This window comes from Chaetodon trifascialis, chromosome 11 (genome assembly GCF_039877785.1).
Source record: "Chaetodon trifascialis isolate fChaTrf1 chromosome 11, fChaTrf1.hap1, whole genome shotgun sequence".
NCBI lineage: Eukaryota > Metazoa > Chordata > Actinopteri > Chaetodontiformes > Chaetodontidae > Chaetodon > Chaetodon trifascialis.
Genome location: NC_092066.1, coordinates 21522457 through 21539100, shown reverse-complemented (window position 1 = coordinate 21539100; position 16644 = coordinate 21522457). Strand labels below are relative to the sequence as shown.

General features: G+C 41.7%; 1 protein-coding gene across 8 annotated transcripts in view; it reads right to left on the bottom strand.

Moving 5' to 3' along the window:
- ctnnd2b (catenin (cadherin-associated protein), delta 2b) overlaps positions 1 to 16644 on the bottom strand; it is a 165046-nt gene that overhangs the window by 10841 nt on the left and 137561 nt on the right. For all 8 annotated transcript variants that reach the window (XM_070973592.1, XM_070973594.1, XM_070973596.1 and 5 more), the window contains 3 exons: positions 8511 to 8628; positions 5771 to 5953; positions 968 to 1141 (listed from right to left, as the gene is read on the bottom strand). In XM_070973592.1, the coding sequence (XP_070829693.1) occupies positions 968 to 1141; positions 5771 to 5953; positions 8511 to 8628 (475 nt within the window). The remainder of the gene's footprint in view (positions 1 to 967; positions 1142 to 5770; positions 5954 to 8510; positions 8629 to 16644) is intronic.

Here is a 16644-nt window from a genome sequence, read left to right as displayed (position 1 = left end):
TTTCTTGTCAGAGGTAGCAAGGTTATTCTTAGTAGAAGTCTTATTCTTTTCCTTTAGAACATCACAGCACTTTTAATTTTTTTTGCAATACTGGAAATGCTCATGACATGATTCATTATCACAACTGACAACCAGTGCACTTTAAAACATGTGAGGAAAGATTTTCAAACAGGACCAAAGAGTCTACAGCCATGCTTAGCAGCTCTGTCAGGCTGTGTTGGGCACAGCAGTATTTGAGATAATGCTAACATCGACATGCCAACATGCTCACAATGATAATGTGATGGTAAGCAGGTATAATGTTTACCATGCTATTTACCATTAGTTTAGCGTGCTGGCATGCTAAAATTTGCTAATTAGCACTACGCAAAAAATACAGCTGAGTGGACCTGACTTCCAGAGAACAAAAAATTCTCAATGTCAGGTCCATGAGGTAGGCATTTCGGAAGTTTTCAGCCACATCTTATGGCCGTCCCCTGCCAATGGAGTAAATGTGATATCTTTCTGTCAAATCAATGATGCTGCACTATCTAAGTCATTGCAGGATTATTGTTTGTATTTGCTCAGTGACAAAAATGACAAACATTTCAAATCTGAAGCAGTCATCAAATGGTTCCCTGCATACTTTATGTCATTATCTGAAACGTAATGATAAAAATAAGATTTATTATTATTGTGTATTCTGACTTTATCTTTTAGATGCTATTACGTAAAAGTGTTTATTTCAAAGAGACGTGCACCAAATGTTACACTGATGCATGAGGGAATTTTAAAGGGCCAGTCAGTAAGGTTTGCTATCCCACAGCACAAAACAACCAGAATACAGGGGGCATTTCGGGTTGTTATTTTGCAGTGCGCTGAGAATTCTCACTTTCAGAACGCTTTGTGGCACCCACTGGAATTTCAATACACTTGTGCAGATGCCCTTTAGTATCACAGGCATAGGCACAGCACTTTCAGTTCTTACCTTCCAGCTGCCAGCAGCTAGGTTCTGCAGAGCCCCAGCTGCTCCCTCCAGGGTGTCTGGGTTGGAGCACTCAGACAGCAGTGTAAGGTAGGGCTTGACAATGGTGGGGTGCCATAACATCTGGATGCCTTTCGGGGGCTCTGCCAAGTCTGGAAATGGGCCGACGCCATCCCACTGCGGAGGATGAGACGTAATTCAGAATAGAAAAGCATTTTGAATTCAGTGTGAGGTGAGGTTGTGGTAGGGTGCCAGCGTGGTCCCCTCAGGCAAAAACAGGGAAAGGAGGGGGAGGGATTTACTATTCATAAACAGTGTATAAATAAGGTGGCATTCATCTATTTGTGCATTCTCTTCTTCTATCTCCTCTGTAATTGAAATCTGACATTTCCTCCCGCATTGATGATGCATTTTGAAAAATACACACACATACTATGAATCAACAAGTGTGAAAGCATTGGCTAATAAATACAGTAATTTGTCAGTGATGCCGCAATATAACTGACACACATACTGTACGTGGTGCTGACGTTTGACTACTGTGTTGATGAGTAGATGCATTAAGAAAAAAAATTAATTTGCACTAAAAAGTAATCATTAGTGGACTGGATATTGGACTTGTTGTTAAATGTATCCCCCTTATTTTTGGAACACACAGAGCACTACACATTTAAATTCAAATATGACAGAAGATCAGTGGTGCCAAGTAGGGCATTTGCAAATGCTGCAATTTAGTAGTCATCAACTATTTCCAAAAAGTTGTGGACTAGCTGAATAATGGTAGGAGGTATAAATTATTTTTTTCATCCAATAACAATGAGCAACTCTCGTGAAAAAGGTCTCAAAAACAACCAGTAAAGGGTTAACTAATGTAGGTGGGACCAACCTGGAAGTAGATGAACTAGGCCTCCATTGACTCTCGGCAGCTGTTAACCAATGAGCCACAATCTGATTGGACTAACCCCAAGCAAGCTTGTCTGAGCTGGAGATACTCTTTGACTTCAGTCACAATAAATACAAAAAAAAAAAAAACATAACAAAGCTACTACAATGACCAGACAAAGTAAAACTGTTCCAAAAGTGTCTATTTGTCTGAAATAATTTATAGAGATGAAGGAAAACCTGAAGTAGAAACTCAGTGACAGCAAGTCTCTGTGCGATTTGGCCCTCACGGTGGACATTACTGAGTAGCTCTCATCATCACTACCATCTGAAATCAGGTGCCTCAACAAAGAGAAGCAGGTCCGGCCATCGCAGAGGTTAGTGTGATGTGTGTTAAATAATTTAGTACGGCCCTCGAAGGATGTAATAAAAATTGAAATAGCCCTTAACAGAAAAAAGGTTCTTCACCCCAGGATGAGAACATAATTTTTATTTTACATGATTCAGAATACCTTTCCCATATTGTGGCACATACATATTGATACCAGAAAATAGCCTTTTGTGAGTTTGTCAAACATCCTAAAGTCCTTAATAATGATAAAAGTGAAACATACTGTTTGAATACACAGACAATAAAGCATTAATGTAACCTCTGGCTTCAAAGTATGCAAGCTAAGCAGCTAAACATTGCTGTAATGAAATACCAGTCTCATTGACATTTTGCTTTTATCATACTTATAACTGGCTACCTAGCTCTGACTGTTAAGATCTGCTAGCGACACATTTCAGGTGGAAGAAATTCTGGACACTGGTTAAAAATATGAAGCCTGCTTTTGTCGACCACTGCCGGAAATCAAGGACCGACTGTTTCAGAATTGCGAGTGGTAAATCTCCCACTGTTATCATTATAGACTGCATGTGTGAGAATGAAAGGCTTGACGGGGTAACAACAGTGACTAAGGAGGGATGGGACTGGGCTTAGTGAACTATCACTAGGCCATTTGTACAAAAGTGCAATTTTTCTGTACATAATAGGTATTATGTGTATGTTATGTAATGCGTTTCTCTGTCAGGCACTGCTGTCTTTGTGTAGCTTCCTTTCGCTCTGTGCACTGTGTTAAGGGCTATTCAGAGCTACTGAAAAATGGACTAAAAGTAATTGGATGTTTAAACACACTAAGGCTGTAGAGTTCATTCTTTATCTGATTCTGATTTATAGGTTTTCTATATACATTGATAAAAATGGGATGTCCCGTTTGCTTCCTGCTTCCATCTGTAATGATACAATGTCACATGGCATCTGTTACGGTTCTGTAATGTCACCAACATACTGTGTCTTGTCCTCCACCTTTGCTTCCCTGTTTGTCTTTGACCTCATCATTACAGTTCTTCCTATTCCCCTCTTTCCTCTCTCGTCTTTTGTATTTTCTAGCCTCCACCCTTTGCCACAGCTTCACTTGCTCTCCCTTTATATTTCCTCTCCACTGACAAATCCTTTCCTCCTCTCCTCTCCTCATTCTCTCCTCTAATTACCCCACAGTTGATAGAGATTTGCCCTCTTCAACAAGCTCCCCAGTCACTACTTCATGGTAATCACCTACAGCTGCACTGAAGTGGAGACAGACAGATAGAGGGGAGGCGGGGGGGCTTACGTATTATCATTTTGGAGAGGTTATGATTTGTCCCTTTACAATCTGATCCCAGAGTTAGTTTTAAGATCCCTCATCTGCCTGGTTCTGCTTGGATACGCAAAAACTTTGTGGAGGGTTCGCTTAACAAATGGAAGTCAAAGGCCTGGCTCATCACTACCATTTTTAAAATCTCATTTCTCTGTCTTTTCTGGAAATGAAAGGGGAAAAAAGCATGCAGGGCTAATGAGCAATTCACCCACTCTGATCCACCGGAAGTGTTGGGTTTTCAATCCCCACAGCTTCACCAGAAGTTGTAAAAGACGTCTTCCACTCAACCAGAATGTGATGCTGATTGCTTTTTAGCATAACAAGAGGTTAGAGCCTACTCCAAGGCAGCCATTTGGCTTCTGCCAATTCTACAACTACAAGAACACTAATTTTTTAACTAAAAGGAGGATGAAACTCTGCCTGTTGGCAACAGATGGACAGACCCTGGAAATCCAGAGAAAGACTAAATCGGCTTGGTATTTCAGATTCTGAGCAGAGGTAGTCTGTGTACAGAATGTCAAGCATGGCTTAATCTGTAGGTACAGCCATAATCTTCTGATCCTGTTGTGTGAAAACCTTGTAGCATCTGTTGATGATATTGCACAAAACAACAAAAAGCATTAACGTAAGAAGACACGTTTGTAACACATCTTTGAGCCCTCCTTGGTACATGTGCCTTATTCTGCGGACGTGACCCTAAATAATCCAGGTGCTAGGCGAACGCCAGTCGTTGACGTGGAAAACAACTCTGGCTCAAACATCATGAATATCAAAGAAAGGTGCAGTGCATTCATACATATTCATTTGAGACTACAGATAGCGTGAACCGAGGATGAACTGAGCAAACGCTCCTGAACCAGAAACAGCAGAGAGTTGCTTTACCAAGTGAGATGCCGAATCCTCCGTTTGGAAACAAAACAACAGTGACACCTGCTCTGACACAAAACGCAACAAAATGATGTAAATGAAAACATATAATGGTGGGATAGTGTAATAATAAGGGATAGTGTGGTAGTCTTGGAAAATATGCAATGGATGTTCTGTAATAAAGGCTCAAGGTGACAGCCTTCTACGTCTACTACTGTTATTTTGCCATATTGTTTAATTTCTGATGTGGATATCTGACAGAGAGAACCGACCATTAAAGTCAGAGAATCAAACAAACAATGCCTATGCACGATGTAGTCAGCGTGCAAATGCAGAGTTTTAAGATACTTTATAGTAAAATAAGGGGAAAGTAAAAAAGGTAGAGAAAGAGAAGCATGGAGAGACTGTCAGATAAGTCAACAATCAGAAGCACAAATTAAACGCATCCCCTTGATGAAACTGCTCCCGTCATGTTAAGAGGCAGTAACTTCTTCCCACATTAATGTAGCCACAACAGAATAACTGATGCAAAGAAAAACAATCAAACATCACCCATTTAACTGGCGACCACTGAACTAACGACGTACACAAGCAACAGTTTATCATGTTCCAGAGATAATGTCCATCTGCCATCTCTGCTTCCAGCTGCCACGCTCCTGCTCGTTGATGTCTCCTTTGATAAAGCAGTGTTCACAAACAGGCACACGAAGTTGCCGGCGCCCTCGTCGCTCATCAGCCCTGGAGCTTGTGGGCCTGTTAAGCAGCCAGCCAGTACTTTGCACACTCAGCTTTGATTGGGTAGTTATTTTCTGCTGGTGCACAGTGAAGTGGTTCATTTCCTGAGAGATCTGTTTCTATACATTGTTTTCTTATTCAAGTTGGCATGATGAAATTATACCATGAGAAATGAGAAGCCTGATTTGATGTGAGCTAAACTGATGTTCACTGGCATCGTAGCGTTTCTTCAATCTTTCAGTCTGTATGTGCAAACGGTTGTTTGGGCGCATTCGAGCGTCGCAACTTTTTAGTTTTGCTTTACTTGTGTGAAGCAACCACATGTTGCAGTCCATTTTTTTTTTTTAACAAAAACACGTAATACACAGATAGATGCTAAGTGTGGCTATCTGTCAACATAAGCCGACTCCAGCTTGACTGGATATTCATCCAAGGACTGCCTCATCCACCTAATAATTAACTACATGGATCTGCAGTCCTTTGTGATCACCCCGCCCAAACAAGAAACCCACTGAATCTTCAGCTGAGGCAGCTGACCACTTTTATCTCGCATGAAGCACCAGCAACTGAATCAGAGCAAAAAAACAAAATAAAAAGAAAAAAAAAAGAGGAAATGTGAAAAGACTACTTTCTGTTTTCCCACCTGGTCATGCCCCTTCTTTTTTTTCTTCTTCTTTCCCCAGCATCCGGAACTCTCTGCGTCTTTCCCGCCGGTGTCACATAGCAGACCGTCCAGCTCCTCCGACCCCCCCTGCTGGCTGTGAGACGTCTCTGCAGCCAGACGGTAAGACAGGTTTCTCAGGATGCACACACAGTTCTCTACGGTCTGGTGGTAGGAAAGAAAGGAAGAAAGATTGGAAAGAAGTGTGGAGAGAAAGAAACATAGACATGAAGGAGGGACAGATGGCAATCAGGCGAACAAACACTAAAAATCAGACTGTGGACACATGCATAACCACACTCAGACACACACACACAGACACACACACACACACAAACATAAATGAACATACTGTGCAGTGCTGATTTTATAATATACAATTTATAAACATGAATAAACAGACACACATGCTGCGTGCATAATGTCGACAGACAGACAGACAGACAGAAACACACACACACACACACACACACACACACACACACACACACACACACACACACACACACACACACACACACACACACACACACTAATCCTATTGTTGTGAGTGGCTATGCAGTCAACAGTCTCGAGACTTTGATCTTGTGAAGGATTTCTAAGGATTAAAAACTTCACACTCAACACACACACACACACACACACACTGGTAACACAGCGAGACACTTTTTGCACATCAAACACACTTCTATGCATGTAGCACATACAAGAGCACATGCACACAAACGGATACACATGGTTGCTCGCAGGCTCACATAAAACACACTCTCACTAGTGATGTTTCTGTCTCACTGGCTATCTAGGTTGAGTAATATAGGGTTCACTGTAAAAAATGAAAAAACAAGTTTGGCTTGTTCGTCTTGGGATTCTATCCTGTATTTTTGTAAATACCATCACCGGCTTGAATCATTCTGTCAGTAAAAAATGTGAACTTTCTGACTTTTTTCAGGAAAGGAAAGGGACCACACAGCCTGCTGCAGGTTAGCTGCTGGCATTTGGCTACTGAGCTTGTTGAGGTGGACGATTTCAAAACAGATTAGAGTTGTCAATAAAACCTATGTTGTGAGCTCTGCTGGTGGACTGAAGCCAAGCGTGGAGGCTGAAGATTGTGCAGAAATGCCCCGCTCCTTGGGCCAGTCAGTCAGTAGGAGCGGAAATATGAAGAGACTTTCCACAACTACTTTACAAGTTAAACAGGTCATCAAATCATCGCGAGCTGCATCGTTTGACCCAACATGCAGTTTTCCTGGTTTGGTGGAGGATGGGAGTGAGCACTGTGAGGTTGTCCAGGATATCAGGGACTGTGGTTCCAGGGAAGCAGTGCATGGCTGCATCAAAGAAACGGATGGCAGCAGTGTGTACAATCTGTTCCCACACTGTGTGCTGAAGACGCCAGACGGGATGTCTGATGTGGCGAGGCAGCGACATTATATCTTCCATTGAGTCCAGGGGATTCCAGCTCCATCTCATTCATCCTTAATTGCCTTCAGGATGTGAAATGCTGGATGGCAAAAAAATGTCTCTAGCTGAACGATAACAAGACAAAAGTGATGTTCTTGGTCCCCTTAATACCACAGGGAGTATAGTGAGCCACTTGGGCCCATTGACATGAAACCACTGTGCCCTTGCCAGAAATCTTGGTGTCATTTCTGACTGGAACTTGATGAACAGATGAACTCTGTGCTGAAAGGTTGCTATTTTCAGCTAAGAAACATTGCTAAGCTGAAGTCCATCCTCTCTCTCAATGACATGAAGACTGTCACAACCGCATTAATCTCCTCCTAGCTTGATTACTGTGACTCACTGTACCTGGGTGTCAGCCATTCGTCTTTGTCTCGTCTGCAGCTGGTGCAGAATGCTGCAGCTAGACTTTGGACTGGTTCAAGACAAAGAGACAGCATTACAGCGTAGAAGCATCCCTGCACTGGCTACCTGTCACATAGAGGGTTAATTTCATAGTTCTTTTATGTGTTTCTAAAGTCATACATGGGCTGGCACCCCTGTCCATCTCAGAACTTCTCCGCCCTGCTCCGACTCTACACTTCTTAGATCTTTAGACCAACTGTTCTTAGCTGTTCCGTGATCAGCGGAGATCGTGCCTTTGCAGCAGCAGCTCCCAAGCTTTGGAACAGCCTTCCACTTTCACTCAAATTTTCCCCCTTAATTCTGTTTCTGCCTTGTGGTTTATCATTGCCATTTATTGTTGTTAATGTGCCTTTTCACTTCTATTTGGGCCCTTTTTTCTTGCTTTGTTGTGGCGTTCACTTTAATTTGCACAGCACTTTGGTCCACTCTGGCTGTTTTAAAACATGAGCCGGCGAGCATTAGGCATTAACATACAAATCACAGGCAAACAACTTGCACAAATTAATATGCATATGCAGTGTATACATACAGTCTGCAAAGACACAGATAAAACAGTTTTGGCATTTAACTAATGTAAATGTATGCAAATTAGAAATATTTTTACATAGTAATTAACATGAAATATGTTTACAGAGCAAATTCTAATAACTAATATTTGAGTTTTGGGAAATTGATATACACACAAACATGCGACAAACACACGTACACACACGAAAGGGACTTTTTTTGCGACATTATTTCCATCATTTTGTGCATGTTTTTGTGATTTTATTCCTATGATTTTGTGCATGTATGAGCTCACAGCTGAGAGAGTTTGTGAGTGGACCAGTTGCTCGTATGTTTGCAGGAGCGTTACCTTGCTGTCAATCTCACTGCTCCCCAGAGCGGTCTGGATGACGTACAGCAGAGCGTCTGTCAGGCCCTCACACTCCCTCATCCTCCTCCGGGCTTCCTCGCCTGCAGAACTCACATTCCTGTTACACACACAAGCACACGCACACACATCTCATCAATGAATAATACAACTGAAACACTGAAAACTTGCGTGAGCACGTGTACGTTGAACCATATTGATATGTGCTACTGCATGTGTTTGCATGTCTGTGTGACAGAGAGCGGAGAGAATCCGAGTGTAATGCCCTTTAAATGTCAAACTATTAATGATGGCTAGGAGATGCCTGAGACCTCAGTGTCAGTGAGAAATGGCAATAAGCTGCCAAAACTCCATTAGTTGCATTTGTTTTCGCAGGTCCTTAATAACAATCTTCACCACGTAAATCTCAGATCTGTGATTTTTATACAGCAGCAATATGACACGTTCCATCACACAAGTAAATAACAAATACATTATTATACAAGCAGGGGTATCAGGTACGCCAGAATTCCGGGGCGCACAATTAGAGCAGGGGGCATGGGGGCCCTTCCCCAGAAAAAATAATGATGCAATTTTCTGCAATTTGACATATTCAAAGACACCAGACACCTCTATGCTCCATACACCCATCACAGACCCCGTCACTATGCCCCTTATGGCTACTACTAATGAGGGCAGGGTGATTTACAAGATTCAGACATGTTATGGGGGGATTATTTTAAAACTTAGTAAATACTGTACTGTATATTAACTAAGAGATTTCCATGTCAATTATCCATCGTCTATGCCCGACTATCCCTTTTTCCGGGTTGTGGGGGGGCTGGAACCTATCCCAGCTGTCAGCGGGTGAGAGGCGGGTTTCATCCTGAACCGGTCGCCAGTCGATTGCAGGGCAACATACAGAGACAGACAACCATTCACGCTCACACTCACACCTAAGGACAATGTTAGAGTCACTACTTAACCTAATGAGCATGTTTTTGGTCTGTGGGAGGAAGCCGGAGTGCCCGGAGAGAACCCACGCATGCACGGGAAGAACATGCAAACTTCACACAGAAAGGCCCTGCCCGACCCGGGGATCGAACCGGCGACCTTCTTGCTGTGAGGCACATGCACTACCTGCTGCTCCACCGTGCCGCCCAGTCCATTATCATAGTTATTGAAAATGACACTCATTCACTCACCTCTACACTGCTGCCACTTTCCTTGAAAAAGAGCTAATTCTTTTCTGCTTCACCCCAAAATTCAAGGGGCACAGATTCACATAAAAGACTACAGTATATCCACAATGCAAATTCATTTAAAAAACATAGAGAATAAAGCCACACATGAAAGGAACCTACCAACATGGTCATAGCTGTACTGTTAAACACAATGTTTAGGAATCAATGGCCATGCTGACATCACATAGCAGTGTCTACTCCATTAGCTATTATTATTATTATTATTATTATTATTATTATTATTATTATTATTATTGTTGTTGTTGTTTTTGTTTTTGTTGTTGTTGTTGTTGTTGTTGCCTGTTCAGCATTATCATCCCTTGATTAATCTGAAATGATCGTATGAAAGAGGGAACAAATCTTTCAATTAAATCTCTATACATGTCCATGAAGGAGAAATAGCCTCGCACTATAGATCTCACCTAAGATAACCCACCAGTTGCACAGTGGCTAAGGAAAGGCTTTTTTTTTTAACTGGATACTTGTCTGCATCTTGACCTGGAGATATCAAATTGAAGTCATTTGCCACCTATGACCTGAGATAGTGATGGTAAAAGCTATTAGCGCACTGCCACAAGATTCACACAGCTCTCCTTTACCAATATCAAAGAGGATGCTATGCTATCAAAACAATTCATGCCTATATTTCTCAAATGCACTTATGTGCATAACCAGCAACACACTGCTAAGCTGTAGCCTCCTCCAGCAGAGTGAGTGCTGCGTGCATGCGGGAGCAGAGGCTACCTGATTCCACCCTGCAGCTTTTGGAGGAAACCAATCCCATAGGGAAAGGGGGTGTGTGATTTTTCAAGACATGATCAATGACATAATTAGAAGAAAACATCAAAAGTCCGGTGGTTGAGTAGGCATGACGCCAGTGTATACATGGCCTTGATGCACTTACAATCAACTTTGTTGATTGTGGAACACCAGTGATGTCAGGAAGCTTTCAGAAATGAAAGAACAGCGATGCTAAATTTGTCAGACATACTGTACAGTAGATGCTGTGTCAAGTTAGACAGCTTGAGGCCACATTGAGTGTAGGTCAACTGTGTTTTGGCAGCACTGAGAGCTCAACATACAGTCACTGTAGTTTCAGATGAAACATGGAAGAAAATAGATCTGAAGTAAAAATTAACTTTGGGTCGCAGTCATGTGAGAGAAACATGAGCTGTTATGTGGCCTGTGTATACTGTTGGATTCCCTCCAGACATGTATTAAGGCATATATACAAATCATCCGCTTGGAACAATAATATGTGTCTGATATGTATAATTTCCACATTACAATATTTAAAAATTAAAAGTCCTCTACTCCCTCTACTTCATTAAACATTGCAGAAATTGTGTTCACTTCTTAAGTCTTCCTGCTTGACATCGGATGTCTCCTACTTTACTGTTAAAGTTCATTCTCAGTTTATGTGCACCAGTCTCAACTCTTCACATCACACACATAAGTTACAAATTTCACCAGGATTGACCTCTAATCTATTGTGATGTCACAAATCATGCTTGTACACCCACAGAAAAACTTTCTGCTTTCAGTAAAAGAATGTGACAACATCCTTCTCGGCGAAGCTCAAACATCCAATGTAAGAACAAGAAGGAAAACATAGATTTGTGTTGTTGCAGTGAAGTTTCTCACTTCTCCAATTTGTTCTAGCATTCAGGTCTAGGGTTATGCTCAATCTTACCTCTGGATTGACTGGACTGATTGACCGGACAGACAATCAACCAGCAAGACCTTTATGGGCATGGTTTAACAATGGGGACATCCCCTTCCTGCATAGCTAACTAGCTGCATTCATGAAAGCGACAAATGGCAACAAGAGTGACGCAGATGAACAGATGGTTTTAAGTCAACTTTCAGAAATAACAAATTGTAAAAGCTAGCTGCACAGCCCCAAATAGCAGAAAAAGTTAGCACCAGTGAATGAACAATGTGTAACATTTAGCAGCTTAAGAGTCAGATATGCTGTATTTTCCAAGAGTTGCTGAAGACCTAAACAGAATGAAAGTGAAAGTGAATGTATGGCTTACATTTGTGAAAATAGTATTGCTTTAAGTAACAAGAATTCATACAGAGGGCATAATCATCCAAAAACAAATGATGCCAGTTTGAGCGTCTCTAGAATCAGATCAAACTTATCTTTCATCAGTAGTGCAACTGTTTGTTCTATCCTGACCCTCAGTGGTGCATCATGTTTTAATTATACAGTGAAAAAATCCTTCAGTTTTTCAGGGTGTTGACAAGCTGCTGTGTTCCAGTCTGCATCGCCTCTGGCTTTTGCTTAACTGGAACCTTGATGCAAGGTTACCTGAGAAAGCACACACACACACACACACACACACACACACACACACACACACACACACACACACACACACACACACACACACACACACACACACACACACGCAGGGCACTGACTAAAAGGTATACAGTGCAACATATGACAAGGACACAAACAGATAAACACCAAAATAAAAGCACTTGAATGGTACTTTTAAACCATTTTATAGACTTTTGCCTTTCAGACATTTCCTTCATTTAGATTCTACCTGTTAATGGAATCAATTCAATTAACCTCACTCATTTTGGCATAATTAATCCCTCTGAAGCGTTCCCCTTGCAAGGCAACAGGGTTGCAGATTATCTCTCATTATGATCTTTTAGTGTGAAGAATTCAAATAATGAGAAAAAAAAAATCTCACTGCTGGAAAAAGGGTTATGTGTCGAGTAGGGGAGCTTTCAAACGGAACTGATTTTGATTAAAATAGCGTGCCACTGCTGTGAGCAAACCTCCACTGACAAAAACTGTCACTCTTCTGCTAACAACAGGGCGAGACTGTTTCTTTGTGTCTACTTCTACAATCAAAAGCAGCATTCTGCTGGATGTCTCTGCATGAGTGTTTGAACTCAGTTTCAACCCAGCCATTTTCAATAAAAACACATTGTCATTTTGCTCCACTCAAGACCAATTAGCACAACATAAGAGTGATGAAGCCAATGCATGAACACTTCTCTATTTGTTGTTAATGACATTCTAGCTATGTCTACATTTCATTCAATATACAAAATGAGAAAAGTCCTTGTTCTACACGTGTAAGCTTTCGTATGTTCAATGTTAGTGTGCAAATGTAGTGTGTGACAGGTGTCAGCATCCACATGAAATGGATGTATATGAATGTATATGTATCATGGAGCCCGTTGTCCTTACATGTTCAAGTGGACTATATAATGGAGAAGAAGGGAGGAACAGCAGCAGCAGATGTTGGATAATTCAGATTTAAAAAAATAAGAAAAATGACTTCTGTTGGTCTAATGACGAGTCCTGTATATCATAAAGGAGACATCCTTTGCCCCCATTTACACTTGTCATTTCAAGTGTCTAATATCAGGATAAAATGCATGCAAGCATCTCTGAGCCAAATCACAGAACTGATTGCAATCCGATCCTGCACCAGTCTAGCAACTGGTGGTGTAGATGAACTACAAGGAAGGAAAATATTTGACCATTATGGTAACCATGGCAGGATTAACCTGATACGGAGCTCTGGGGCATAAGAAAGCCAATTATATCTTCTGTTGCACCTACTCTCTGTACGATGCACACAGTTCTCTTTCACAGCACTCATTACTATCCCCCTTCACGCCCCTGACGGGCTGGCAGTCATGACGTCTGCATCAAGATCCTCTCTTTATATACAGCTGACCCAGAGTTGCTTGTTTTCAACCACCTCTTCTACTTTCAGAAGCCAAGCTATGTTTCAATGGATGTCACTTCTGACTAGCTGAACTGTCCTCAGACCAGTGCAGCCTCAGTTTGTTTATTTGTCTGACTCCCTTTTTTTTTTTGCTGCACTCTAGCCTGTCTGCAAACACTTGAATACTGCAGCTTCTCCGCTGGCATACACTGGTGAAGCTATGCTTAGCAAGCCAATAGCACTGGGAGGTAGCTAGCTGGACAGTTATCACACAAGATAATTAATCTGTTTCCTTTAGCACTGCAGCTAATACAGCTGCAAGAACATGTGAGATTTCTATTTAACATTTAAAAAACATACATGTAAGCACAAAACTGAGATAATGAAGAGGGGCTCCAAACCAGCTAATAAAGCAGGACTCCTTGTCATGTCAGTTGATATTTAGCTTGAGTAGGACGCATTCTTAAACAAATGTTCATTGTGTTCTCTCACCCACACAGACGCACTGACATACATGTACTGACAATGGGTCAGATATACACTACAGCAACACCTGTTGCCTGACTAAGCATGACTGCAAGAGATGAAGCTGCAGGCGCTGCTTTCTTCTTGACATTTTAGTGAGACAGGGAGAAAGAAGGATAATTTTAGTGTAATTTCAGCTGCCATTATCACAGGGCAAGTCCCTGTAAGTAGATCGCATACTGATGCAGCTACACTTGGGAGGGAATAAAGATTACTTGTGGGTCTTGGAGACATGGATGCATTTACACCTCTTAAACGTCTAGGTTGTATTAATGCTTTTCGTGTTCCTGATCAGCTCATACAGTAAAAAGCAAACTGGTTTCATTAGTTGTTGCAGAATTTCAGCCCTTGCTGTTAGTTGGCACGACAGCATATGCACACACAAGGAGTGAAACGACCAGTGAGTAACCAGTGAGAGGCAGAAAGCGTGTGTGTGTGTGTGTGTGTGTGTGTGTGAAAGTGAGAGACAGCAAGGGACAGACAGGGTGAGAAAGAAGAAGAAGAAGAAGAAGAAGAAGAAGAGGGGATAAGGAGGGAAAATATGATGGAGAAAGAAGTAGAGTAATAGAGTGAGGGAGAAGAGACTGACTAAGGAGGAAAGAGGTAGAGAGAAAATGAGAAAGTGAGGAAGATAATGGGAGAGAGAGAGAGAGAGAGAGAGAGAGAGAGAGAGAGAGAGAGAGAGAGAGAGAGAGCGAGAGAGAGAGAGCAGGTGGCCGGCGATATACCAAACCCACCATGAAATATTCAATCTTTAATCAGACTCCCAGCATTCCCTAACGAGGCGTGAGAAAGATGAATTAGCCCTTCGAGTGTAGGGAGCTGATCCACACAAAGTCATGTCCTGCAACACACACACACACACACACACACGCACGCACGCACGCACGCACGCACGCACGCACGCACGCACGCACGCACGCACGCACGCACGCACGCACGCACGCACACACACACGTACAGTATTAGAACCATCTAAACCCTTTGGTAGCACCCAGTATGTCTAGTTTGTTTTCATCCAGAGCAGGTGAGGAGACATATTGCAGCAGATTAATGGCTCACACGTATAGTTAGATAGAGAGACAAACAGCAGCGTGCACACGTACACACACAAACAGGAAGCTACACAACCTCGCTGACAGACATGCAAATGTAGTCATGGTAGTAATCCCACACTATTCTTGCTCAACCTTTGCCTCATCCAAGAGGAAATATTGAGAAATGTGACATACAGCCCTGATTCAGATGTCAAACCTTAAAAAATAAACAAAAAGGAGGCAAACTCGTTTGCTTTACTGTATGACATACATGTCTGCACAGATAGCTCCGTGTAATGAGAGACAATGTTGTCATTATTCTGTCTACGAGACGTGTTTTTTTTTTGTTTTTTTTTCTCTTTCTTTTGATACTGAAATGTTTGATGGAAGGGAAACAGTAGCACATCAAAAAAATGTCTGGTACAGAGGGGACGCGTGTCTGTTAGAAATATTTATGAGCTCAGTCTCAGCCGTGGAAATTTCATCATGCGCTTCTACAAATACTTACAGAGTTTGGAAAGAAACTCACTGACAGATTTTATGTGCAGAAATATCTAATGATCATCTATATCTAGCTTTAAAGGGGCTTCTTTACTAGCTTCTGACTATTAGTGATGGTGATTGATTGAACTGCCATTTAGTTTCATTCATTCAGCCAGACATAGTGTTCATTTTAGCCAAACTGGGAGCGGTGTGTTTTGTTTTGTTTAACTTTAAATGTATGTTACATGAACAAAAGTTGAGTTACTGGGGTACTTGGGGGTTTGTTTATGTTGCCAGTCTGTCAATCAAATCTGATCAAACTACACCTATACACCGAATGAGGCAGATTAATTTGGACTTTGACTGCTAAACTCGTATTAACAATAATACCTTATACACTTTATATAAAATCTAAAAGTCCATTTTCAAACTGTTGATGCACTAGGGTCTACAGTAAGTGTTGACTTATTCCTCAATGACAAAGTGGACCTGAAATCATATGGATACTATGAATGCAGTCACATTGTATGAAATTGGCTTTATTATAATCACTCTGCAGCAGCAAGTGCTGGAATTTTAAAGGGGTTATAACTAATTGAAATATAAAATCTGTATCATAATTACCTGTATGGGATGATTTCATTATATCTGTATTCTTTCATTAAGACTGAACATTATTCAACTCTACTCTTCCTGATCATAAAATACTGAAACACATCTTTGGAATTCTAGGCTTTAATACTTGGCTAGACAAGCTGAGTCTGTTCTCTTTAAGGCAGATGTCATGATACAAAACAACATTACAATGGATTCCTGCAGCTGCAATACTAGAAAGCATTTAGCGAATAGAATTCCAAAAGCTAATACTTCTATACATCGCTATCAGAGCCACGGAGCATTTTTATTGGATTTCACAGAACAGAGCAAAGAGGGACTGCAGCCTCAGCATCACGCACGCACGCACGCACGCACGCACGCACGCACGCACGCACGCACGCACGCACGCACGCACGCACGCACGCACGCACACAGACACTATGTTTAATTACGGTGTGTAAAAGGCCGATGATGTATTAGTTTGTGAGGTGAGTCTGACACCAACACTCAGACTGCCTTCATTATCCATACTTCTCTTCCTATT